Source organism: Hydractinia symbiolongicarpus, chromosome 1 (genome assembly GCF_029227915.1).
Source record: "Hydractinia symbiolongicarpus strain clone_291-10 chromosome 1, HSymV2.1, whole genome shotgun sequence".
Taxonomy (NCBI): domain Eukaryota; kingdom Metazoa; phylum Cnidaria; class Hydrozoa; order Anthoathecata; family Hydractiniidae; genus Hydractinia; species Hydractinia symbiolongicarpus.
Window position 1 is genome coordinate 3,925,348 of NC_079875.1, and position 27,878 is coordinate 3,953,225.

The 27,878-nt window shown below is 32.5% G+C and overlaps 1 protein-coding gene across 1 annotated transcript; it reads right to left on the reverse strand.

The window, feature by feature from the left end:
- Positions 1-794: 794 nt before the first annotated feature.
- On the reverse strand, positions 795-27,532 carry LOC130631065 (leucine-rich repeat-containing protein 15-like). The gene is made up of 25 exons (XM_057444370.1): positions 27,405-27,532; positions 18,335-20,529; positions 18,127-18,198; positions 17,893-17,964; positions 15,572-15,643; positions 15,419-15,490; positions 14,627-14,698; positions 14,232-14,303; positions 13,936-14,007; positions 13,734-13,805; positions 12,991-13,062; positions 12,714-12,785; positions 11,632-11,703; positions 11,487-11,558; positions 10,557-10,628; positions 8,220-8,291; positions 8,014-8,085; positions 6,723-6,794; positions 5,809-6,017; positions 4,700-4,963; positions 4,172-4,362; positions 3,668-3,758; positions 3,171-3,278; positions 2,611-2,721; positions 795-1,446 (listed from the first exon to the last, which is right to left on the reverse strand). The coding sequence occupies exons 2-25, from the start codon at positions 18,523-18,525 to the stop codon at positions 1,355-1,357; spliced, it is 2,409 nt and encodes an 802-aa protein (XP_057300353.1). The 5' UTR covers positions 18,526-20,529; positions 27,405-27,532; the 3' UTR covers positions 795-1,354.
- Between the last annotated feature and the right edge of the window lie 346 nt (positions 27,533-27,878).

Consider the following 27,878-nt stretch of genomic DNA (forward strand, 5'->3'; position numbering starts at 1 on the left):
AGGATTACTAAATGATATCAGGCCACATTAGGGGACTAGACGACGCATCCTGATGTGTAATCGTAAGGTTGCAGGTTCGATCACTCCAGCTTTAAAAGTAGTATTTTCAGACCATTTATAGCCATCTACTAACCACGAATCGGCTTTTGTCTGCCACAAAATCAGTTAAAAAAATACTATACGTTTAAATTAAGCAGGAAAGACTATTTGATGGTTCAAACTGTCACGTCTTACATTTCTCTCTCACATTCACGATCTATGATTTAAATTACGCATCTGCTTCTATGGTGATTACACCTCAGAAAAATCTACTTTGATTTAATATGTGACCTTTAAGAAATAAAAACCTACGACAGGATGCTTGTAGCACATCTCCCTCTTTTGGTCCTCTTTTTCAGCACAAAAAAGCAACATATTTAACCTAACGACAAAACTGTTAGAAAGAATCGGTTGTTCTTGCAATGTCGTCCCCAGGACTTGTTAGGTTTCGTATTTGCTCGGGGACGAGGTTGTTGTTTTTGATATTGCAGGCAATGCATTGCATACATATAATTTTATGGAAAAGCTAGCATCTTATCCTGTGGGTAAATAGAGGCCAACCTCAAAACAACTTGGTAAATTTCCTTGAAGCTAGACCATTCTATTTGATTCGCGACCAAACAAAAGACAAAAAAAGGTTATTTTGACTGACTTTGCCAAAAGAATTAAATATATCTAAAACTTAGAAATCAACCTTTTTAGAGTTCCACAACTAATTAACAAATTTCTAAAATGGGAAAATAAAAGAATTGTAATAATTTTTAAAAATATTATTTTTATACAATAAAAAAAATAAAATCTCGTAGCACATTTTATATAATGTGCAATATTTTTACAAATGTGAAAAAATGTATTCAAGCAAGTATATATTTCTTGAATAAAACAAATATGTTTCATGAGAAAAAAAATTCGCGTAGCATTTCAGAGGCTTGACCAATTTGGAAACCATTTGAAAACTGTTTTATTTTTTACATTCTCCTATTCAGCTCCTGTATTCATATTATACACCACTCTATCATTAAGACATCCGTTTCAGTCAACGTTAAAGAGTGATCAAAATGTTTGGATTAAAATTGCATCGCCCTGTGCAGATCCGCGAAAAAAATTAACTAAACATTCAATTTTATAGCTAGGAGGGTAGAAAGCCTTCCTAAAAGTTAGGAGAAAAAAAATCTTCTGTATAGCTGGAAGACTAGTAATTCAAGCTTTTTTAGCGGATTTGAAAATTTACTGCTTATGCGAACTAGTCAGTTTTCATCATCTCAAAGAAAAAATGTCGATATGGAAATATATACACTTTTCTTTGCTGCAGAACTTAAACACTGGAGGGTGAATGAGATTGCGTCGTCAAACCAGTATTCGATGGACGTGTCGGTATTATTGGTTTACCAGCCAAACCATTTGAATCTAAAATGTACGAGAACATATCAACAACTGCAAAACAGACTTGACGAAGCAGCATAGTAGCATAGTAGTGACTATAAAAAACGAATTTGCTGTAAAACTTCTTCAGTTGTTACCAACACGTACAATCCCAACCAGAATTATTACAAGACAACTTAAGTTGATATTACATTCAGAATTCAGAACAATGTAACATTGCGATTTGATTGATTATTCTCTTAAATACAAGTCGTTAGCCCGTGAACAAAATCCATGGGTGTAACCTTTCTGTATATTCCGATCCTAAGATTACTCCTGTTGTGTATACCCTAAACATAGGTATTTCGTGCATCAATTTTAATATTGGAGGGGGGGGGTATAGAAAAATTAGATATATGAATTATTTCGCTTTATACAGTGGCTACTATATAAAGCGAAATTAAAAATTCTGTCCGATAATGAAATGATGAAAAGTCATTGCGTTGAAATTTTGAATGATTCTGTAAATGGATAAAATATCGTTAAAATTAGTTCGCAGAAAAGACACGTTGGGAAAATTTCAAAAAAGTAATGCAGCTAGCTTGTGACAAATTAACCTCTAAAAGTTTGTAGACCATCATGACAGAACCACTGATGACCCTACAAGTAGTGACGTCGTGTAGAGATGACACCAAATAATAACAGAAACGACTAGTATGTTTTTTACCTATTCACAACTTATCATAGAGTTGTTTGTATATACATAATTAACAACATAGCGATTTATTAGTATTCTTTTTATTATTACTATTACAATAAGTGCAAATTTAGGATTCAAGGATGTGACGCTTAGCTATCTTTTGACAATATACTATAGACCGCATCTACAATTTGTTTTTTAAGCAACCTGAGTGGCTGAGGACTGAGAGTAAGATTTAAGACTGAAGCAACTGGCCAGACTGAAAATTCGAAAATTTAAACCCCAAGTCTTACACCTGAGTAATCTAACAAGCTATCTATAAAACAGTTCTTTGAAAGAATAATTTTTTCTTTCTACTAAATCGTAACATTAAGAGTGAAAATAAAAAATGTCAATCTCGTAAAATTTAAATACTGAACTATTTCGGTGCTGGAATGAAAATTTACTGTTTATATAATCTAAAAAACAGAAACACCTACTTAAGAAAACAGCTGTTTATAACTACTTACTAGACATCCTATCATTGGATGATGCTTCCCCTTCCCCTATTTCATCTGCGTCTCCTTCTTCATTATCTGAACTCAACAGTTCGTCACCAGACCCTTCCTCACTTTGATTAGCTAAAAACAAAAATTCAAAAAAATAATCCGTCTTTATAAATACATATTATAATACAATTAACCAACCTGAAGCCAGTATATGACAACCACACAGGTCTCACACTTTTTAAACTCTAATACTTTAATCGGAAAGCTTTTACGAATTTCGCGAATCCAAAAACTGACGGAGTATTTTCAATAAAGAAGTTGCGAAACCACAAATTAAAATATTTTTGCGATGTCTGAATTTAGAAACTTTGGCGACAAAACTTTCTAAATTAACAGTTTGGTGGTAAATAAGAAATTTTGGCGATTCGGAGGCAAAACATAGTTTGTATAACCAAAATCTTTATTGACGATTTAGAAACTATATGTTGAATATTAAATTACACAGATCACCTAAGCAGCTGAATAAAAATGCTATGAATGTCAACTTTGATATTATACACACAACCGAATATTGTACTCACAGTATTTCTTACATTGCGCTGCTAAACTATTTATTGAACATTGACATGTGTACGATCTGACACAAGTGTAACCCTTACTACACCTTCTACTGCATTTTGATGTGCCTTCTAAATAAAAATATAAAATGTTATAAAGTTAAGGAAATAATTCGACATTTCTTTGCAAAGTTTGATCAGCCACTAATGATAGATTCTTTCTTCTACCCTTTTCAAGATTTCTATTAGATCTAAACACGCGTAAAAAATTGGGGAAATTCGGTCACCAACCTGTTTCGAAAAATGGCAAACTATTTGAACACTTATAATACTTATATATAATGGAAATATGGGCCATGGTGAAATTCTTCTGCCATAATTTTTTAAAATAAAGCTTTGACGCAACCATTTAAACAGAATACAGCTAAAATAAAAGTCGCTAGACCCATAATAAGACCATGAAGAAATTCATTTGGTAGCCTGTCAACAAGTTATCTACTACGCTAAGAGATAATACTTACCGTCTGCTAAACGAATACTGATAATTTTTTTCACAACACCCAGTTTATTGCTAGCTTCACATTCATAGATACCCACGTCACTCTCTTGAAACTATAACGTAAACCTTGTTATCAATATTTTTTAGGGTTTGTTATATCATACGTACTGTCAACTGCCGGCTTGTTAAAAATAAAAATAAAAAAGGTACTACAGACTTTCGAAAGGATGGTAGACCGTTCAATCTAAGTCTAAAGTAATGTTTTAAGGTTTGTTTTTATTCGGCTGCATTTACCGTTCAAGAGTTTTTCTGCTGGGACATGCTGTAAGCTGCTGACCTGCTAAAAAATATTATTTCTAAATAGCATAAAGTAAAAATGAGTTCTACAGAACTTCAAAAGGACCTAGGCTAAACCTAATGTTTTAGTCTACGATGTACACCGATAAGCTTTCAAATCAATCAAATAAATTTTTACCCATTCACTGAAAAAAATTGTTTGTTTGCTTTACATAGAGTAATATAATACCTTGGTTATTATTAGCGTTCCATCGCAGGTAATAAACTTGTTATCAACGTTATTCACAACAGCGTTACCATTTTTATACCACCTGTGATGGGGAGTAGGAACACCTTTTGCCTTACAAGTTATGGTAACGCTAACATCTAAACTTTCAACCATTATAGCTTCCTCTAAATTATCTAGTAGCTCAGGCTTTTCTAAAAGTAAAAATATTGCGTTCACTAATTCCATTTCATTTCTTTTATTCATTTACTTCACTTCAATCATTCATATTTATCCATTATATTTCATCCCTTTTATTCATTCATTTACTCCATCTATTTATTTATTAATTCTATTCCATTTAATCATTCTTTAACATTTTTTTCAAACTTTTCGAATTTTTAGTAAATTGTATAATTCAGAAGCTTAAGAAACAAAATACAAACTTATTTTTAATAAGTATGTCGTCTTCACATTATACAAAATGAGATTAAAAAAAATGTTTTTGACACAAGAAAAATACCTTAAAAAAATAAAACAATCAAAACTCACTTCCAACTCTTACGAATGCTGACGCTGCAATGCTTCCGTTGTGTGATGTTACAAGACAAGTGTATTGATCATTACTGGTAGAAGACACGTTTCGCAATATCAAAATACCAGATGTCGTTTGAAAGGTTGATTCAGTTGATGGTAACATATATCCATTCTTAATCCATGTAAAATTCCCACCATTATTTACTACGCATTTTATGTATAGAGTGGAGCCTTGGGGAACGATGCTTTCGGAAGGTGTAACGTCAATAGACAATGGTGCTAAAAAATGTTGCATAAGTAAAAGTTACTTTGTGAATAATTAAAAATTAAAAAGAATGTTAGGTTTCAGTGTTATATTCACAAAGTTTAAACGAGGCGGTGCATTTCAAAAAAAAGTTAACACTCTGAAAAAAAGTTAATACACTTCAAAGAAAGTTAATACACTTTGAAGAAAGTTAATACACTTCGAAGAAAATTCATACACTTTGAAGAAAGTTAATACACTTTGAAGAAAGTTAATACTTTTTGAAGAAAGTTAATACACTTTGAAGAAAGTTAATAAACTTTGAAGAATGTTAATACGCTTGGAAGAAAGTTAATACGCTTGGAAGAAAGTTAATACCCTTCGAAGAAAGTTAATACACTTCGAAGAAAGTTAATACACTTTGAAGAAAGTTAATACACTTTGAAGAAAGTTAATACACTTCGAAGAAAATTCATACACTTTGAAGAAAGTTAATACACTTTGAAGAAAGTTAATACACTTTGAAGAAAGTTAATAAACTTTGAAGAATGTTAATACGCTTGGAAGAAAGTTAATACACTTCGAAGAAAGTTAATACGCTTTGAAGAAAGTTAATACACTTCGAAGAAAGTTCATACACTTTGAAGAAAGTTAATACACTTTGAAGAAAGTTAATACACTTTGAAGAAAGTTAGTACACTTTGAAGAAAGTTAATACGCTTAGAGCAAAGATAATACACCTTCAAAAACATTTTAAACAAGTCCGATACATAAGGTTTGTGGATTTTAAAACAAACGTAAGAAGCTTTATTGTAGTTTTTTCTACTATATGTTCCAGTATTTATAGATATACACATACGAAAAATTCAGGGTAACATACCGCATCTTTCGAAATGCTTATCATCCAATCCAGTTACATTGGAACCTTTCAATGACGCAGGTTGCTCACAAAATATAACAGCCTTTATTCGTTTCTTTAACAGCCAAGGTTTTAACCATTTGGTGTTACAATCGCATTGTAAATTGTTGCTTTGTAAAGAACGTAACCTTCTGCTTGTAACAACTAATAATTTTGGAGGATACCATACTCTAGATGTAACATAGGAACATCTCATAACAGAAATATAGCTTACTAAATGACACATACTAAAAACAGCACGTTTTGGAAAATCTATAAATATGTCTTGAAAAATGTAATGATGCGTTACAAAGTGTTGACATTCTGCAAATGACTTTTTTAAATTGCTTCAAATAACGTTGCAATTGGGAGTATGGCTACTCGTTTAAAATTGTTTTCCTACAATAAACTATAATAGAGTTCCCAACGTGTCTAGTGACTAATAACTTTATCTCATATCAAAATTTTCTGGACTTATGGAAATACTCTGATATAGACAACACCTTTGCTGATAAATGACAGGGTCAATTATAACCCGTAAGCAATTGATAAGAGACTTTGGGGAAGATGAACGTAATTTGAGTTTTTGGGTGTGCAAAGAATGAAGGGACATCTACATGAAACAAATAAGTTTAGCAAATTTTAATCATAATAAGCGGAACACCTTAAATATTTGAAAGTTAAATTAAAAAATAACGATTCATAATCGATTCATAATTGGAAATACATTCTTTGTATACGTCATATAAGCCTTGATTTTACACGTTACTTACAGTCTGGTGTAGCACATAGTAGCTACAAAAAGCTTTCCTTAAAATATCAACATTATATTCTAACGTTTCTCGTTTTATACTTCAGCTATATAACTGGGTGCAAAAAAGAAAATATATAATTACATTGAAATTAATCTTCGAAGATCGGAAAATGCGTTTTCTTCAATGATGGAAATTCTATTGAAATACACTACTCTAAAAAAGAAAATAACAGAAAATATGGACTATAAAAACAATCAAAATGACGTAACACAACTACTTAACAGAATAAATAGATGACTGCTGACCATGCGTTCCTCTTAAGTTACAGACAGCGAATTTTATGTATTTTAAACACAATATTTTGCTGTGTTTTATTTAACATGATTTATTGTTAAAGGAATGTGCTTGATAAATTATGGAACATTGGAATGCCTGTAAAAGTTTGTTAACGTGGTATTTACAAGTAACTTTTACACAGAATCTAAACAGCACATAATCAAAAGAACAAGTTGCTATGTCATTTCTGGGTTTATCAAGTTCTACTACAGGTATTGTAGTCAAATTTGAACTACATTGACAGATCTGGATTAACTTTTACATCTGCCCATAACTTTAAATTCTAAGAATCTAATTATTGACCAATTAAATAGATATCCATGTTAAGCAACGAATTGCGAGTGCAATTCGTTGCTTAACATGGTTAACATTACTTAACATATGCCTTAAGCAAATCAATTTTCGAAAAAATTTTTTTGAGAAAAAAATTGAATTTTCGCAAAGTTAGGAAGTGTGCCAATATTTCGTGAGAATTAAAATTCGCGAAAAAGGATTTCATGACATATCGTTTTTTAATTTATACCGTTTTTCAGGGGTGTTCGAGTAGGAGACATTAAATAAGGCTGCTGAAGTTAAAATTCACTTATATATTTTATATGGAGTTCTGGGTAAATCAGAAGAAAAAAATATTGAAATTATTTCTCAATAGAGAATAAAATCTAAATTTCGAGGGAGTTAATTTTCGCGAATTTCGCAAAAACCGAATGTGCCAATAATTTTCACAAGGATTAACTTTTGGGGAATTGACAAAAACTCGCGAAAATGACGAAAATTAATTCCTCAAGGTACACATGCTGTGTTACAGCTATTTCAAAGAAGTCAGAAACATTGTTTATATCTTTTAAAAAACCTATAGGGATCCATTAGTCAACAGTGTTATATGGCAAAACTGCACTGTGGATGTTAAATCTTGATTTAAAAGTGTGAAATATCGAAGATACTAACAGATGGAAGACACAGCTTTTTTAATAGTAAGCATGTTGTATCAAAAAATTGAATCAAAAAAGTCCAGGAATGGTAACTAATGTGTTATAGAATAAAATAAAGTGAAATAGCAAAATATGAAAAAGTACAATATATAATGAGAATCACTTACAATCGAAATAAATTTCTAAGATTTTGGAAAGCACCAGATGGTATATATTGAATACGATTTGAATTCAGCTGTCTAACAAAATATAAAATATATGACAAAACAAGAAGAACAATTTGGAAACATTCCTGTAGTTTTATAACGTAGGAAAAGTATGGCACGAGTGCTTTAAATTGCTGGTACATACAAACAGGATAGTAAATACTTACAGAGCTCGAAGTCGATGCAGTCCAGTAAAAGCACCATTGTCTAAACCAGATATATTGTTGACGCCAATATTCCTAAAGACATTGAAAAAAATCAATATTTGTATAACTGCCATGAACTCCAGAGTTTAGTTATCAAAGTAACAGCTTCCTGACCTGAAAAAAACATCGGGTTCACAAAATGTAAATAAAGAATGAAAACCTGAGATACACTGTGTTTATTTTTCTATTTCTTGGAGGTAAGATTGCAGCAGATGGTCAGGCATTTGCAGATACTGCATATTATAGACCCCATTAAGATTGTTTAACATTTTGGCTTCTTAAGAGACATGCAAGGTAGCCTGAGTAGTCCGAGAGAGGTATTATTCCCATGTTAGTACCTGCACTGACTAAGATGACAAGATTGTCTGGGAAAAGTACTCTTTGTTGTTTAGACAAGAATTGTAGAGTCATTGCTTAGATAAATAATGTTGGTTTACATTACCAAAATGTCAGCTTATACGAGAAGAACATACATATCCCCTGCATAAGAGAAGTTGTTAATGTAGTGCAAAGGTTTGAAAGTTCCAGAAGCAACGTTTAATCTTTCCGACAAGACAACTAATTCAACTAGTCCAAAGGCGATTACATTTCATGAGCACTGAACTTTACAAATTGCGTTTAAAAAATTAAGTTTTTGAATTTCCGCGCCCGAAGGCGTAGGAAATTCTTTAAAACCGTCGTTTTTTTCTTTCGGAGCATTTTTTGAGAAAAAATCGACCATGGGATTTCACTTTGCTCAGTCACAGATGTAAACTTCGTACCCAAGCTCCTTAACTACTGGGAAGTCTCGTATTGACGTTTCAGGCCAAAATTGGTATTTGTTTTCGACAAAATTTGGCACAGTTAACAAAAAGAGTATGCTGAACATAATGGTGACATAATAATTTTGATTTTTGTCACCTAAATGTCATTTTAGGCCAAAATTGGTCCAAAAATTAAAACTACTTTATTTTCAAAAAAAATTGGCAAAGTTAACAAAAAAAGTATGCTGAACATAATGGTGACATCAAAATTTTGATTTTTGTCACCTAAATGCTATTTTAGGCCAAAATTGGTCCAAAAATTAAAAACACTTAATTTTCGGCTAAATCTGGCACAGTTAACAAATAAAGTATGCTGAAAATGATGATGGTACAAAAGTTTGATTTTTTGTCACCTAAATGTCATTTCAGGCCAAAATTTATCCAAAAAACAGTTAATAAAAAAAGTATGCTGAAAATGATGGTCACATCAAAATTTTGATTTTTTGTCAACTAATGCCGTTTAAGACCATAAACGTTTCAATCGCAAGACTTTCAACCATGAATGATAGGCTGTATTTTTTGTTAGCAATTTCTTGTGTGAGTTTAATGACACGTTTCGATTTGTTTGCGTTTGTTGTAAGATATAATGTCAGTGGTGTGTTTTAAATTCAGAGGTTCATGCACCGAACCCCTTCGAATGTTTGGCACAATAACACAACGAATTAGCAGGTTTTCATCAAATATTTTGGTAGCGCGCGGAAATTCTTAGAGCCCCCAGGGCTTCTTGTTTAAAATTTAAAAATGTTGGGAGCATTTAATTTTATGAACAGTTATTTTCCAAACACTTAGCAAAAATGCCTAAGAAAGATTGGTCATTCCATTAAGAAGTAAACAATCTTAAATCTCAAAAAAAATTTAATCAATCCTTACTACCCAGCATGGAAATAGAATTAATTCTATGGTTAGTGTTCTATAGCCCAACTGACATGTTCATATTTGAACCACTGTAACAGCACACCTTTTTTTTAACAGTACCTATTAGATAGGTGAACATTTATCATAGCACATCCGTATTTCATTCTCAACAGAGAATGCTTCACCACGATCAGACCTCTGATAATGACGGGCAAGTATAATGCTCATGATCAGAGGTCTGATCGGGGTGAAGCATTCTATGTTGAGAATGAAATACGGATGTGCTATGATAAATATTCACCTATGTATACACACCATCCGGATAAACTATCTGAGTTCATCACTAACATATTGCCGCACGTAGTGTAGTGGGTTCGTCTGCGGCTTCCAGTTCTGGGGACCGCGGATCGAATCCCGCTCACTGCTTGGCAGTATGTTAGTGATGAACAAAGTAGTTCTTCTTCAATAGTACCTATTAGGTATAGTAAAAACATAAGTACAATACTTAGCACTTTTTACGACCATGAGACCCAAAGTATAAAATTTACTAGTGCTTATAAAATATAAATTTGAATTTAAAAGTACACAATAAAGCTTACTTTATTATTTTAAAACACTTTCGAAAGCAAGTCATACTTACAATTCTGACAAAAAGGATAAACCAATGAAGGTTTTTGCTTGAATGTAATAAATCTGATTGCGGAATATATATCTGGGAAAAAACCAAGAAAGTTTATTAGCCTAAATCATAACAATTTGGTTTCTTCCAAGGAGTATTACTTGGTTATGAAAGCAGGCCGGCTAGGTTGACCAGAATGGCTCAGCTGGGTGGGATCTCCCTACTATCAAGAAACACATACAAAAATAAAAAAATGTTTACATATGTCAACCGAGCAAGCCCACCTTGCCGAGATCTTGCTTGTTTTTACCCAGATCTCAGCTAGGCAGGATGACTCATTTTATTTTTGAGCATGATCAAGATTATTTTATGTTCTTTTTTGTTCGGAATGCTAAAAATATTGAAGGTTTATCTTATTTGTCAGTTTATATAATTGTTATTGTTGTGTATTTATCGTTGTTTTGACAAAACAGGCATTATTTGTAGCACCCTTATGGATTGTATTTTTTAAAGAATTCCTTGCAATTTAAATTTTCTTTAGAACGTGATACAAAATATATAATCAAACTTTACTGACTTTCCTCAGCCTGCCTAACCGGGCCAGCCCGATATGAACATAACAAAATATCAGCCTGCCTAACCACATATGAACAGCCCCTTAAATTTATCTTAAAAAATTTCAAAATAACTATGCTTTTTACCCCTTCCCCTTCTACCTTTTTTTTCACCTCCAAATTTAAAAAATTCAATATGTCAATAACTTTTTAAACGTTCCAAATTTTTAGTATGACGAAAAGATTATTCCATTCTCAACAAAAACTTATATAGTAAAAAAAGCTTGCAACACAATTTTAATAAGTGTTCTAATTATAATACATTTATTTTTCTATCGGTTTTTCAATTTGTTTTTTAGATTTTTATTGAATAAGAAAAACAATAAACATAACATACAGTTGCTGAAGACCCTTTAATCCTTGAAATGTGAAAGGTGTTATCAATGCTATTCTGTTATCCTGCAAAAACCTGAAATTACAAAAAATATATTAATAATTCCCTTTGAAACTTCAAAAAAAGAAGAATTATCGAAACAACTTACAGCTGTCGCAGGCTGACCAGCCCTGAGAACATTCCAGGTTTCAAGTATTTTAATCTGTTACCAGATAAAGATCTAAAAAGTGGATTTTATAAAAAGTCAATTAATTTGACTCCAGAAAGTACTTCATTACTTCACAAATACTTAGAAAGAAAAATAATTTCAATAAAGTAGAAAATTTGTTTAAAAGTAAATTTATTCCCTATAAACCTATTGCCAAACATTTATGAAATCTCACAATAAAATACACAATTTCAAGTCCCTTAATCTAAAATTTTAACCCCTTGTTCACATTTCCTCTCCGAAATATGATTTGTGTCAATCCACTTATACTATTCAGCTACAATTAGGTATTTATTTTTGTTTTTTCGTTCTTTTGATAAAACCTTAACAAAGTAACAAAAATGGTATAAAAATAAAAATAAAAATACCATCTCTAATATATCTTTATTATTATTTATTTTTTATTATTTTTATTTTTTTTAAATAAAATGGGAAATATACCCACCAACGTATCCAGAGAGGTTTTGCAACCGGTTTACCGGTATGGATCCCAAATTCTTATCCCAAAAAAATAAAAAATGCAAAGAAAAAAACTGATATGGTTTTTGTTGTTTTACAATACATGTTATCTATCGTGGACATTATGGTGTAATGTTTAATTTTTAACAGGTTTAAAGGGTATTTATCAGCAACAAAGACTAAAAACAAAAAAAATATAAAACGCAACTAATAATTGTACAAAATTTTGCTGTTTTGAGTGCCGCAAAGCCATTTTCCGGCGATCTAGGGACCTCAAAACCCAAAAGATACTAACCTAAGCAAAAGTTGGGTATAAAAAAACGGTAGTCCCAAAAAAACTCTGGATACGTCACTGATACCATTAAACAAAAATATTGGTTAAAAATCAACCTAATAGTTGTTGTTTTGAAAAAACACAGTAGTATGATGGAAGTTTTATTCACACCTGGTTATAAGGATAGCATGATTGTCAGGATAAAAATTACTTTTAAATTTCCTTATAAAGTTACATGTAAGTCACATGTAATTCTTCTTTATATTCTCAATAGTTAAACTGAACTTACAAAACAGAAAGGTTTGACATATTCTGAAATGAGTTTGGTCTGATTGTGTGAATGCGATTACCTAACAGCACCCTAAAATGAAAACAAAATATGATCATAAAGTTTCTATAAATTAATTTATTTTGTTTTTGCAGAATTTCTGCATCATTGAAACAATTTATTTGTTTACAAGTAAAATTGGAAACAAAAAACAACAACGAATAGTACAAATGTGGAATATTTGTGGACAAAATGAATATTTTTTCTCCATTGCACTGCTTATGCTAAAAATACTCACAACTTCTTTAATAAGGGTATTTCATTAAACATGCCAGGTTCTATTAGCTCAATGCGATTGTTATCCAGATATCTAGAGGAGAGGAGATAACACTACCTAAAATGTGGGAGAACCTTATTGTTTTATACTGCACTAGGAAACATAAAAACAATAGTTCTTTGAAATAAATCTTTTGTAAAAAATTAAACAGAAATAAGGCTGTCCTTTGTGAAAGGAAATGTTTTTAGTTAGTATGCCAGAAACATAAAACTTTTGTATTTTAGCTTTCAAAAATAATACAAATATCAGGGGATACAATTTTTATCAAATTAGGGAGAGTGGCTATCGAATTTGAATATACAATAGTGAATATCAACGGCCCTATTTACACATTTTAAATTCTAAATATGGTTCGAAACTGTGGTTAGGGCCTTTCTAAACTCAAGAAATCGAATTAGAGAGGGAATTTCTCCGTATGGACCTAAAATCCAGATCAAATTAGAGAGTATCTAATAAAGAGTATCGAAATATGGAGGTTCATTTATGAGAGATTCTTAAGGAAATTTGATGGTAATTTGAATTATGGAGGTTCGCATTAAAGAGATAGTCAACCAGATGTACATGTATGCAACTTGGTCCAAAGCATAGTGCAAGTACCAAATAAAATAATCTCATTATGCGTTCCAGGGTTTATATTCGCCCTCCCGCCAAAGCCCTTAAAAGTCCTTATTAAATTATTTTTTTAAATTAACTACAATACTTACAGTTCCACTAGATTGGGTAAACCAATAAAATGTTCTTGCATAATATTTATCAAATTGTTGTCTCCAAGTTGGCTAAATAAAAAAACCTAATATTAAATGTATACATTGTGACATTAAACCATACAGAAAAGGGAAGCTTTAGCATCAATTCACCAATTCTGCTCAGAAATAGAAAATTAAAATTAAATTCTTAAAAACTTACACTTTTTGTAATTGTGAACAACCTTGAAATGCTCCTGGTTCTATCTTTGCAATTTTATTTTGATGTAAGTACCTAGACAGAAGTCTTTTCTAAATTACATTTGACAGTAGTTTGAAGCCAACTGCAACAACATTGTAAATAAAGTCTTTTATACCCCAAATTTGTACCCGCATACATTCTAGTCTCAATGGCATTTGGACAATTTTTCTGCAGACTGATGAGTAGACTGTTTGTGAAAAAAAGACTTCAGTGTGCAAATATACAGAACATGTACTCAATAAAAAGAGATGACTTACATATGTTTGACATGTTTAAGTCCATTAAATGCTCCTGTACGTAATGATTGCAAATAATTTCTGTACAAAGTTCTAAAATGAAACAGCATGTTTATCTTAATATCTCTCAAAATATATCCTAAATTTGATAATTAAAATAATTAAAAACATAGAAGTAGCTTTTCCATCTACAAATTTATCTATGCTTTTAAAATTTTCTGATAAAAGGGAATCTCAGAACCAGTGGTTTCTAGAATTTACCTTGTTTGCCCCAGCCTAAACACTTGTGTATAGAAACATAGCTTAACTGACAAAGTACTTTGTAAGACTGATTGCACTATTTATACTTAAGAAACTGGCATCTATGTGCACACCGTAATTTTTCTTTTGTGGTCAAACAACAATAATATACTCACAACATACGAAGACGTTCCATTGATAAAAACGCATTCTTGGGAATTTCTCGTAATAAATTGTCGTGAAGAATTCTTTAAAGTGAAATGGTTGAAATTGAGTGTTTACAGCATGCAGTTAAACCTGTCCTTAATGGTCACTCTGGGGAGAGGAAGAAAGTGATTTTCTGGACAGAGGACCATATTGAAAAGCAGCTTACAATAGGCCTCAATCTATCATTGGTTATCTTAAGCCACGCTTTTTTACATACAAAGCATGTAGAAATGTAGAAAATTAAGCAATTTTACTGTGTAAAAAGAACTTACTGCAAGGTGAGAAAAAATAATTATTAAAATTAGATAAGTTTATTTTTCACGTACTCTGTAATTTTAACATTTTACAACACAGACACTACCTGCTTTTTTGGGAAGCCTTTTATAAAGTACACTCCCTGGGATATGAAAAAAATCACATGTAGTATGTTAGTAGGTTTTTGAAAAAATGACTGACCAGAACAACACCAAAACAATTTTCTGGGCGACAGAAAACACAAATATTTCAAGGTCTACTTTCTACACTTTTGCAGTTAGAAAGTTTTTTTTTTCATTTCATGCTTTAAAAATAAGCAACTTAATGCAGCAACATTTGCACTAAATTATTCATGGGGTAATGATATGTAGTGGATGTGATAAACGTAATTGCCTTATCGATGTGATAGTTTGACTATAGAGATTTTTCTGTATTTCACAAATTAAAATCAGTTTATAAGCTTTTTTAAGTTTCAAAATTAAAGCAAGTAAAAATATAACTCTTACATTGTTTCAACATTACGTAAACCTTTAAAAGTTTCCGGATTGATTGCTTGAATAGAATTCGTAAATAAATATCTAGATAATTAATAAACAAAACAATTAACAAACAAAATTAACAAACAAATAATGATCAGGTTTTTGCACATAAAAACTTACAATCTACGAAGGCTTCGTAAATGTGAAAAGGTGCCATTTTCAATCCTCTCCAGCTTGTTGGAATGAAGAGATCTGGAAATAAGTAAGACATGTGCTGACAAAATATAACAACACATTTAAAAGTACCTAATGTACTTATCACATGCTCTCATACAAACGTGAATACATCTAGAGGAAGACTAAGGTATGTAGGTATGTCCTTTATAAATCAGGGTGTCTATTAAAAAATTGGCCTCGATTCTCCTGATATTTCTTCTTTTTTTCCTCTCCCCTAAATTTTTCTATAGTTCTGGCTGGTAAACTAGCTGACTGTTAAAGAAAGAAGAAAAAATATACCAGGCTGCGTCATATTAGGTGTGCGATCGCGCTCGCACCTTGGTACGCTCCTAAAATGTGTTAGAGGAGTTAAAAATAACTCGCCTAAAATATCAATTCATTTCTTAGGTGCGTGAACAATGACGCTCCTAAATAAAACTGTAGCGAGTAAAAATTCTTAGAAATCACATTACGGAAAAAAAAAGAAAAAAAAATGCGAGACTGCAAAATTTTTCTTTTAAATAAGGTCACGTGATGTCTAGAATATTGAAGAAGAAAAAGATTTACGTGTTCGAAAGTAAATCACGAAAACTCATTAATTACTTTTTGAATGAACAGGTAAAACCCATTAATCATTTTTTTGAATAAAAAGGTAAAAACGGTAAAACTTATTTCAAAAGAAAAAGAAGGAGAAATAAATTTGTTTAGAGCACATAATTGCAAGTAGCGTGGAGAGATGGCAACTGTAAAGGGAAATTGTTTGGCCTAAAATTTTTTTAAATTATCACGTGTCAGATGTAATTGGCTATAAAACCATTGAAAAAGACGGTGCAAACGTTGTTAATTTTGTGTGGTGTAAGAACTGTGCCAAATTTAAAAAGGAGATACAAAATTGTTCTACGATAAAAGGGACAGCAAAAACCGCAATGCAGGTATATATCGGAGGAACAAGTTTTGTGACGAAGTATCAGGTATGCATTATTTTTTATTGATATGATTACGTCGGCAATTTTTTTGCCAACGTAACTTTGTTGCGAAATTTGAATGCCAAGATCAAAAAACGATCGGTGCTATTATGAAGAACGTAAGGTATAGAGAACATTAAAGTCGGCCCCTTTCCTTGATGCTGGCACTCTTATGCTCGGCTGGTGCATTACACTAAGACTCGAACGAAAGACGGAATACCATTAGGAACCATGCCACAAGTCAGTCTGACCTTTATCGTCACAGAGAATACTGCGAGAAGTGTACACCAATGCAAGTTAAATATAACCAGAACATGAGAGAGGTTAGGTGTCCTGTAACTTAATACAGCTTTCGGACGAATGTTCTCGTGATGTAATACCAAAGAAAAAACATGATGAATAAAGTTAAAATTTTTAAAAGGGGAAAGAGAAATCAAATATGTTTAGTAGTAATAATTGAAAAAATTGTATATCGTATTAAAAAGAAGTCCAGAAGTTCTGTCTCCCACAAGACACAGCAGGCAATAAGTCAGCCCTGCCCTCGATTTTGTGAGAAGAGATGTTCGGAGAAGACTGAAACAATTGAGTCTCCTGTACAGTTTTGCTTCATGTTAAGCTGTGCCAGTGACAGGAATTTTCGAAGCATGCCACTGGCGACTTTTGCGATATACAACCTAATGATGCCCTAAACTAAAGAATAAGTAATTCATTTTTAAACGCGCATGTTTTTCATTCAAATTCCGAACTGCAAGTCATTTTTTTCTTTGATTATTAGTATAGTAAATAATTACTTTATACAAAAGACATTTCAGGTGCGCATTATTGAAGAGACTAAGGTGTTTTTGGTGCTTGACTGAAATCGCTGCTTCATTGTTGCAGGAGCGTGTGGAGGTGCGGGACGCGATCGCGCACCTCGAAAGACCAGGACAGCTCAGGCGAGTGATAAATCACGCACCAAAATCTCTAAAAACATTTTTTAGGAGCGCAACGTACCACACGCCTGTGTTTTTTTATATGATGCAGCCTGATATACACACAGAAAAAAGGATAAAACAAATACAAGCTGAAGAAAAAACCTGCTACTAAAAAACAATGAAAAGCATTATGCATTAGTAGGACTTAATGGAAAGTTTTAATTTCCTATCATTTTTTCTGACATTTCATAAGACCAAAGAAATTTTGCCTATATTTTTAAAGTTCCTGACAATTTCCGACATTCCCAACAAAATGGACACCATGTCAATGCTGTATGCAGTAAAAATGCAGTAATAATCAAAGAATCAAAAAATTGTAGAGAAACAGCAACAAAAATAGTCATACAGCACTGTAAGTTTTCGCAAGCCAGAAAAAGCATCTTTGTCAATTTTAGTGATAAAGTTCTTGTAAAGATATCTAAAATACATAAAAAAGATTCGCATACATAAAATAGAGACTAAAACACGTTGCCATTATGCGAGATATTAAACAAACTCTAATCTAAACACAAGAAGAAGAAAAAACTATTGAAAATAAAAGTTCCATCATTGCTGAGTTCGTTGATATAGAAAAACTTACAATTCTCTCAAGTAGCGATACTTCTTAAAAGCATCCTTAGGGATCTCTGTGATGTAGTTGTCATTCAGAACGCTAAAAGTATAATTTTGTCGTTTATAAGAATTTCATAAAACACAACCCAATAACACCCTGGCTAGCAAATTAAATAATAAAAACATGTTAACAATCATGATAGACAATGGTTCTGCAAATTAAATGACTTACTTACAAAGATGTTATGTATCTAGGTATTTTCTTTGTTGGTATGGAATTAAGATCTTGTTTCGAGCAATCCACAACTACGCTGGTAACATGTCGTAACCAAGAGGAATGACATTGACATTTTTTTGGACATATTTTGCTCGTAAATGATTTAATAAAACAAATAATAATCAAGATTTTGAAAACAGCAAACTTCATTGTATCCAGATTTTACAACTTTGTATCTGCTATATACTGTTGATTAAGAGAGAATATAACACAAAACGTTTTACTTTCTCCAGATTTAGAGCAGGTAATACAAAGGCTAATTAAAAAAAAGAATGTATCTAGTATATCTTTGGCAAAGTCAGTTTGCCACAAGGTCGTATTGCAGTTGTATTAGTCACCATAGTCACTTTCTTTTTTTAAAAAATTCTGGAGTCTTGAGTAAAAACATAGTATAGGTAAGACAATTTTACTAGGTAAAAGGTAGGACAATTCTGATCCTTTTACTGAAAAAGAATTTTTTAATAAAAAAGTTTAAATAATGTCCATCATGATGAACAAACTTTTAAATATAGGTGGCCTACACATGTTATCCCTAAAAATATAAAAACCTTTTTGTGTGATTTAAAAGATGTATCAGTCTGCACCAGGGAAAAATTTATTTTCAAAGTAATATCTTCAAGTAAAATATTTCTTTTGTCACATGTTGGTGCTATTAGGGGTCATCCATAAAGGATGTACACAATTTTGATTATTTCCCCATCCTCAATTGTGCATACCTGTTTGCTTTTTTCTTTCGCCCTAATCACTCGCTGTCTGTGATGTATGACGGGCTTTATATAGCTTTCTATTAAACATACTCCTGTGTACTAACATATACATTTGTTAGTTAATACCTGACAAAACGTAGAAAGAGTCCCTAGAGAAGTTAAGTACTAAGAATTCTCTAATCAAAATGCTTCTCATGAACAGGGATATTAAACAACTTGTGTAATTCTCTCTAAGGAGAAAACTAAATCAACAAGAAATAAAAAAACCCACTTCCCCTGTCAGCTTTTATGTCAATTTTTGGTGATACTCTCTCCTCTAAGGCGCAGATGACTATTAAGAATAATCTTAGTTTGGAACTGCAAAAACAACTGGTTAAAGTAAAAAAAGCAAGAAAAAAAATTAGAGACAATTTTTTAAGCGTATAAAATGCAACCGTAAAAGTTCCTGAATTGGTACCAAACTTAATGAAGAAAGAAAAAAGAATAGGACACAAACATGTTATTAAAATCTATTCATATATTTACACTCCCATATGTAGAGTACACACACTTTAACACAAATACCAAAATATGTGCATGTCTTAAATGAAATAAATAAATTCAAAATTCAAAATATAAATAAAAACAAATTAAAAAAAACATTTTCTAGATAAAAATTTTATTGTTAGTTAAGGTGAATCATAATCAATTTAATTATTAATGTATAGCTCCATCGTTATCACTTAATCCATTATGTTTATTAACATGAAAACAGTAAGTAAACAAAGGCAAGAAAAAAAACAAGGTCATTAATTGAAATCATGAATACATGTTAGTTATAGTCTTCATAGCTTCAGGAGGAAAGTGTTATAACAAAAACATAATTTTAGAAAAAAAATAATTAAAACAACGTATTTTATACACATTGGAAAAAAGATTGTAGAAAGTATAATAGACTTTCCCTCTTACAGACAGACACAGTTGTTGTAATATATGATTTAAAACACCTAAATTTAAAATTAAATCGTAAATATATCTGTGCTTTTTTGTCACTGCAATGTTATAAAAAGTACAACACACATTATCATAATACAAGCTACAGAAAGCATAAAAACAGGATGTGCCATCCATTTAAAATAAGTAGATAAATTTGAAGTGTAAACAACATGAGGAAGTTCAACTTTGTTTTCATTGGTCTGTGCCAACAACTCACAATTGACCTCATGCATACGTTCATTGTATTTTAAAGTCTCATCGCATATCTTTTGGATTTCATTTTCCAGTGTAGTAACATATTCCTCAGCAGTTGTTCCACACATATCTGTGGCATCTTTTAAGTCAATTTTTTCATCCTCATCATCCTCATCAAGGAGTAAATATTCATTTTCGTTACTTTCATGTTGATGAAGTATCATTGCACTTACATTGTCTAGTAACAACATTTTATCTCATAAGCGTATATTTTATCCTAAAAAAAATAAAAACATAATTAACCTATACCACAGTAAACTCAAATACCAACATGAATTACACAAGAACACTATTATCAATAACACATGAAAAGGTTTGTTTTATTACGAAACACAAGTTATTCAAAATTTATGCTTCAAGGATTCATCACAGGTGGTAAATTCAACTATAAATAAGAATTGGGTTTTTAGGCTCCACATGAAACCTGTGGTGTAGTTAATAACACCTTTTCAAAATAAAACCTTTTCAAAATAAATCAACAAAAAAGTGAGTTAAATTAAAGAAGTTAAATTGTAAAGTTTAATTACATAGTGAGTACCCTAAAGCTTAATTTTATATAACTAAGAATAACGCTTTAGCACAGACTACAACCCAAATATTTCCCAGTCTTTAAAAATTACAAGCTATTTCCTTTAATAAATAAATAAACAAATCATTGTGTGTATGTTTTCAACAACTAAGAAAAAAGTGCAATGGTGATTGTTGCGTTGACAACGATTTTGTGCTACGTTTTACATAAAAAGTTTTCAGTAAGCACTAAAGGTTTTTAGAACTAGCTACAGAAATTTAGTTTAAAAGATGCATATATGCTATCAAAATATTAGTGTTAATGACATGCATTAAAGGCTGGATACAATTTTTTTTTCAAATTTTCAGGCTTTTATTAACTTATTGATTCACACCAACCCTATCTCTTGTGTTTGAAACTATAAACACCGGCAAACACACATAGCATACTTTACCTTGCGATTTGGCGTTGTGTTGTTATGGGAATTAAACATTTGCAGACAATGACAATTAAAAATAAAGAATAATCGTACTCGTCCACATACCACAGATGGTCTGTATCAATGGGACCCAGAGTGGTACAATTTCACTAGTAAAGATACAACTTCGCCGCCTGGGTTTTTGATTGTAAAAAAAGAAGCAAGATATGCTGGGTAATCAATGTGAGCATAATACTATTTCCCAAATAATAATAATAATAATAATAATAAATATTTAAAGTGGCTAGCCCAGAAAATCACAAAAACCTATAGTTAGTGGATTGTTTCCACTGGGGGCCACTAGAACAAAAAAGAAACAAAAAATGATAAACCTTAGACTGCCTCAGCTCAATCAAACATAGTAATATTTATAATCTGTGAAAATTAAAAAGAAAAAGAATAAAAAACAAAAATTAAAAAGTTAAAAAGTGATCTCCATTAGAATTTGCCAAATACATTAGAAATGGAAGTCTTAAACGAAAGCAGACTTCCATCACAGGTCACTTGGTCTGGAAGATTATTACACACTTTTGCAGCTCTAAATGGGAAGGCTTTTTTGCCAAATTCCGTGTTGACCAAGGGAAGTGTGAACCTGTTTTTTGAAGCTCCTCTTGTTTGATGCTTATGACAGTTTTTTGTCAAAAGGAATTTTGAGCGCATGTAATCAAGAGCAATGAGATTCATGGCTTTGAAAACTAAAATGGCATCGTTTTTGATGAGTAAATTATTCATTGAATATTCCCTCTCTTTCCCAAGAAAGGTACGGACACATTTTAATCGTTTTTCTAGTTTTCCCAATCTACCTTGGGTGGCACAAGCCCATGCCGAGGAGCAGTAGTTGAAATATGGCATGACAAGTGCATTAATTAAAAGGTTTTTTGTGTGAGGTGTTAAACAGGATGCAATGGTTCTAATTTTAGAATATTTAATTAGTATTTTTCTATTTATGTCATTAATGTGCTTTTCCCATTGCATTTTTTGATCAAATGTTACCCCAAGATATTTAACTTTTTCGCTCCTCTTCAAAGGAATACCCATATAGTTGATAGTTTTGTTCTCAACTTTTTTTAACTGGCTGTGGTTGCCGAAAAAGATTGTTTCAGTTTTGTCCGTATTAATAGTCATTTTGTTATTATTCAGCCAGAGGTCGACTTGCGAAAGTTCTAACTCGACCTGGGAGACAAGGGTATCCAAGTTTTTATGAGACAAAATAATTATTGTATCATCTGCATATAGATGGTGGTAGTTTGAATTGATGACAGATTTTAAGTCATCAATATACAAAAGAAAGAGCAGGGGCCCCAACACAGATCCCTGCGGCACCCCAAAAGCGTCTTCATGAAGCAGATCTGATCCTGTGTCGTTTACAAGAGTCAGCTGCATTCGGCCCGTTAAGTAGCACTCGAACCAAAGGCAGCATCTCTGATGCCAAAACACCATAGTTTTTTTAACAAAATTTTATGATCAACAGTGTCAAAAGCTTTTTTAAGGTCAATGAGCACAGCACAAACAAAGTTATATTGGTCGAGCTCAGTAAGAATAAAATCAGAGACATCGACTACTGCAGTTTCTGTGGAAAAGAGTTTCTTTTGGGTGAGAAGTTTCTGTACCATCGTTTTGGACTACTCAGTTTATCGAGGTAGTATTGCCTGACTTATCAGGAACCAGTTTTTTTAGGGTTTTCCAAAGTTGTTTTGGCCGTTTTTGAAAGTCCTGCAAAACGTCATTATAGTACTCGTTTTTAAGTCGATTTTTGAGACCTATTACCTGGTTCCTTTTTTGTTTGAAAGCTTCCCAGTCTATGATGGATTTTGTTTTTGATGCTTTCCGTTTCAAGAAGTCTCTTTCTTTGATGGCTATTATTAATTCATCAGTGACCCATGCCTCAAGACGGCCAGAAAATCTATGTGTTTTGAAAGGGGCATGTTTGTCAGCCACTTTTTAACATTTTTATTCAGTTTCTCACATGCTCCATCAAGGTCATCATAATTATTAAAATATGACCAGTCTAAATTCCTGAGGTCCTTCAGAAAAGCCTCTTCACTGAAGTTCTTGTAGCTACGAACCTTGCATGTTTTAGGTTCAAATTTTGGCCTTTTAAATTTTCTGATCACATAAACTAAATTGTGATCACTGATGCCTAAATCCATGACACCAGTTTTAGAAATACAAGAACTGTTAGAAAGTATCAAGTCTATAAGAGTGCTACTATTTTCAGTAACACGAGTTGGCTCCGTAATATGTTGTTTTAGGAAAAGAGTGGAGCATAATTCCTTTATTTTGGAGGAAAAAGCATATTTGAAAGCATGTTACAGTTAAAATCTCCCAAGATAAAAACTTCTTTTTCTTTTAGGAGCTTGTTAAAACACTGTTTAAAATGAGTACACAGGTTTTCGGTACTCTGCAAATCACTACCTCCAGGTGGCCTGTAAACCCCACACAGGTAAATAGGTTTAGTTTTTTTCAGGCACACTTTCACCCATAGTGATTCAACATTTTCGAAGTAAAGGTGTTTCAAAAGGTGGCTATCCAAGTTTTTATTAACAAAAATTAGAACACCCCCACCTCGTCTATTCCGATCATTCCTATAACAAACATAGCCATCAATTTAAAGTCATTGTCAGTGATGGTGTCATCAATTTTGGTTTCACAGATGGAGAATACATCAAGTTTTGTTTGATGTAGCAGAATGTTGAGATGGGCCATTTTTAAGCCCTTCCCATTTCTGATTGCCTCAAAATCAAAGTTTTCATCAATAGTAATATTGATGTTGTCCGGAATTTCGTCACCAAATGACTCCTCATTAGCAAAGGGCAAATTACGAGAAAGACAGGGACTGCAAACGAAAAACAGTTTATCTTCAGGAGTCTTTATAAATATATATTAAATATATATTATAAATTGTTGATATTTTTTATCAGAAATACGCTCACATTTTTTATGAGCCCATAATCCACACTTGTCACAAGAAAGTGCTTTGTGTGTTTTTGCCACAGGTTTTAAGCATGAAGAACAGGGATACTTAACAGGACCTGGGTTGAGGCAGATGTCCCCTGACAAGAGGATTAAAAAATAGAAATACTTGTGCCTGCTTGGCTTAATTTTTGATAAAGCCATTAATTTTAATTGGAGAGTAAGCTGGTTTTCAGAAACTCTATTGCAGGCATCAGGTGAAGAGATAGAAAAGAAACTCCTATCTAGTCGACTCATTTCGTTGTTGTTGGGTGAGCTACTTTTGAACGAAGGTTTTGTATTGCTCAAAAATACAACAAACACAAATTTTTTTTTTCTTCGACTTAGCGCGCCAAGACCGGAGCGTTTTAGATACGTCCGACCTCAACGAGAGCTAAGCACGGAATGTTTACCAAGTAAATCCCTCCGAGAACCATCAATATGATGCCTGGCTAATTGTACCACCAATGGGAGAAAAAAAATATCGAAGTATCAAGGATATGAAGTAGTAGTTCTAGCAAGTTTGCTTTACTTATTCAAACATTGTATTTTATTAAAGATGGATCCATGGAAGAGATTGCATTGTTAAAAGCAAGTTTAAAGCTGACTTCTCACTTAAAAAAAAATTATTATTAATCAACTCAAAGTATTGTAGCAATTATGAAAACAACATTCTGTTATACTTGCTTTGATTTGTTTGCATATTAGCTGGTGAAAAAGCTTCTGGCCAGTCACATTTTGTGTACTGAATGTAAATAAATTTCTTTGTGGTAGAGCTTGTGAACTGCATTAGCTGCTGCCAAGGATTTTGTATATACAAAGTGGTTTTTTAAAACCAAGTGGTTGTTGACCCCTTGTTTTGTGTTTTAATATTTATAACAGGTACTGAAGATGAGCTTGTAACAGGTACTGAAAATGAGTAATAACTTGTTTTGCTACTTTCCTCACAAAAATGTTGTGGGCTGTCAGTTTTAGCAAAAAAAATGTACAGGAAAGTCCACATAGACAGAGTTTTTGTTGTTTATAGTTTGACTCATAAAGCGTTCTTTACTCGGGTCAGTAAAATTTTTTTGAATATCATCACCACATGGGTAAACACACAAAGCTGCAGCAAACTTCCAGAGGTTCAGAAGGACTATACGGCTAGAAGAATATAGCGCATAGAAAAAATTAAAGCCTGCAAATTCCTGCATCGTACCAATATCCACGCTTTTTCTTTTATAAGAATATCAGGCTGGGATTTAAATTTAAAAAAAACAATTGGTCTGTTGTCAAGAGCAATAGAGAATAACCTAAATAAGCTTTGCAGCAACATGTTTAGGGGACCTTTTCAAGCCATCTGGGAGATGACGTCAAACTGGGTTTAATCCTAAAATAAATTACCTCAAAATAGCCGCTTTCCACGAGGAAGCATGCTGTAAACACGGGAAAATGTGGCTTTATATTTGCTTTATTATTCTAAATCTACTTAATAAATGTTAAATTACTAGTTCTCAACATAGTATAAACAGGATGACATGAACTTTCTTAAAGTGAGAGGAAAGCTTTAAACATCTCATGGTTGCATGAATGGAAATTATTTCTTTATATATACCTTATGCCGCAATTGTAAATTTGTATGTTATGGTGGTGGAATAATGAGGTGTGTAAAGGAAAAGAGGAAACTTTGGAAAGACTGGAAGTCAGGTGGTAGTAAAAATATTTACTTAGAAGCTAAGCGTTGTGCTCATACAGCAGTGTATGAGGCAGTGCAATAAGGTATTCAAGATAGCAAAGCAAATGAAGAAGACTAATCAAGATGTTGTAGGTGAGAAGTGTATACGTAATGATGAAGCACAGAGGAGGAGAAAAGGGTAGCTTGGAAGAACTATTATCAGACGTTGCTTAACACTGAGTTTGATTGTGATGAGGATAATTTGTCTGATGATGTTGTAGAAGGGCCAGCTATGCAGATCAAGACAGAATGGGTAGGGGAGGCTATTAGGAAATTGAAGATTGGCAAGGCTGCAGGAGTATCAGGTATTGTTGCAGAGATGGTAAAAGCATCTGGATATATTGGAGTTGAGCTTATTACAAGTCTTGCTAGACAGATTATAAAGGATGGTGCTATTCTGAGTGAGTGACAGTCAACTGTAATAGTGAATTGTTTCAAGGGCAAGAGTGATGCATTAGAAAGAGGTAACTATAGAGGTTTGAAGTTGGTTGATCAAGTAATGAAAGTTATTGAAAGGGTGATTGACAAGTTACTTAGAGAAAGAATTGATATAGATAAGATGCAATTTGGTTTTGTTCCAGGGCGTGGCACTACAGATGCAATATTTTTACTCAGACAGCTTCAGGAAAAGTATTTAGGAAAGAGAGAGAATCTCTATTTTGCCTTTGTAAATTTAGAGAAAGCTTTTGATAGAGTGCCATGTAAAGTTATTTGGTGGGCTATGAGAAAATTAGGTACAGTCTGTGTACAGCAATGCTAGAAACGATTCATTCACGATAAATTTAGTGTAAATGTTGGTGTACATCAGGGTTCTGTACTTAGTCCTTTGTTGTTTGTTCTAGTCTTAGAAGCGCAGTCAATGGAGTTCAGAACAGGTTGTCCATGGGAGTTATTGTATGCAGATGATTTGGTTCTCATAGCATAGTCGATGGAAGAATTAGTTGAAAAGTTTGAGAAGTGGAAGAAAGGACTAGAAGAGAAAGGGCTAAGGGTGAACACAGCAAAGTCTAAAGTCATGATTAGTAGCATTGCAGCCAAGTGTAACCTTGTAGTTAGAAAGTGGCCTTGTGGAGTTTGCAGGAAAGGGGTTGGTAGTAACTCAATTTTTGTCAGACTTGCAAGCATTGGGTACATAAGAAGGGCAGTAGTATTGGTGGAAGGTTAAGAGCTGACATTCAGTTTGTATGCAAGTGTTGCAAAGGTGAGATTATAGAGAATAAAGTATTTCCAGCTTCAATAATGTACAACAGTGGATCGTTAGAGAAAGTTGAGAACTTCTGATATGTTGGGCAGTGAAGGGGGTGTTGGAAGAAGTGTTACTTGCGAGATAGGTTCTGCTTGGAAAAAGTGCAGAGAGTTACTTCCTTTGGAGATAAAAAAGGAGATAAAAACTTCCAGAAGGCCTGATTAAATTTGAGAAGAATATGTATAGTACAGTACCTATTTTATATACAACATTAAATATGTAACTTCGCACATGTCGGCCGCCATTTTGTTAAAATTTTAAAAACAAATCTTTCACGCATCACTTGTAATAAATTTTATTGTACCCCTGATTTTTTCTGTACCCCCTTATGTTTCAAGGTATATCTTTTAGTACCGAGTATATTTCCGTCACACATTTTTTACGGTAACCGAAAGAGTGCTTCCCTTCACTTCGATGCTGGTTCAACGCTCTGTAGCGAACTGCTTCAATTTAAACCTTGGTTATTATTACAATTTTCAATGTATAAAGACGGATGATATACATAAACAACCTCGCGAATAAAGTTTACAAAAAGCTGTGTTTTAGATTAGAATTTATAACAGAAAAAAAAAAAAAAGTAAAAATAGTTACCAAGATGAGATTCGAACACACGCCTGCTCACAGCAGGGAAGCCAGAATAATTCAGGCATCCATACCTGATTTTTTCT

What these genes read in the sequence shown, in the direction of transcription:
- LOC130631065 (XM_057444370.1), bottom strand. Translation starts at nt 18,525, where the DNA reads ATGAAGTTTGCTGTTTTCAAAATCTTGATTATTATTTGTTTTATTAAA. An exon ending in ATACCCTTATTAAAGAAGTT is followed by an intron (nt 12,786 to 12,990) that starts GTGAGTATTTTT and finishes TTTTCATTTTAG; the next exon opens with GGTGCTGTTAGGTAATCGCA. An exon ending in AGCGCAATGTAAGAAATACT is followed by an intron (nt 2,722 to 3,170) that starts GTGAGTACAATA and finishes TTTTGTTTTTAG; the next exon opens with CTAATCAAAGTGAGGAAGGG.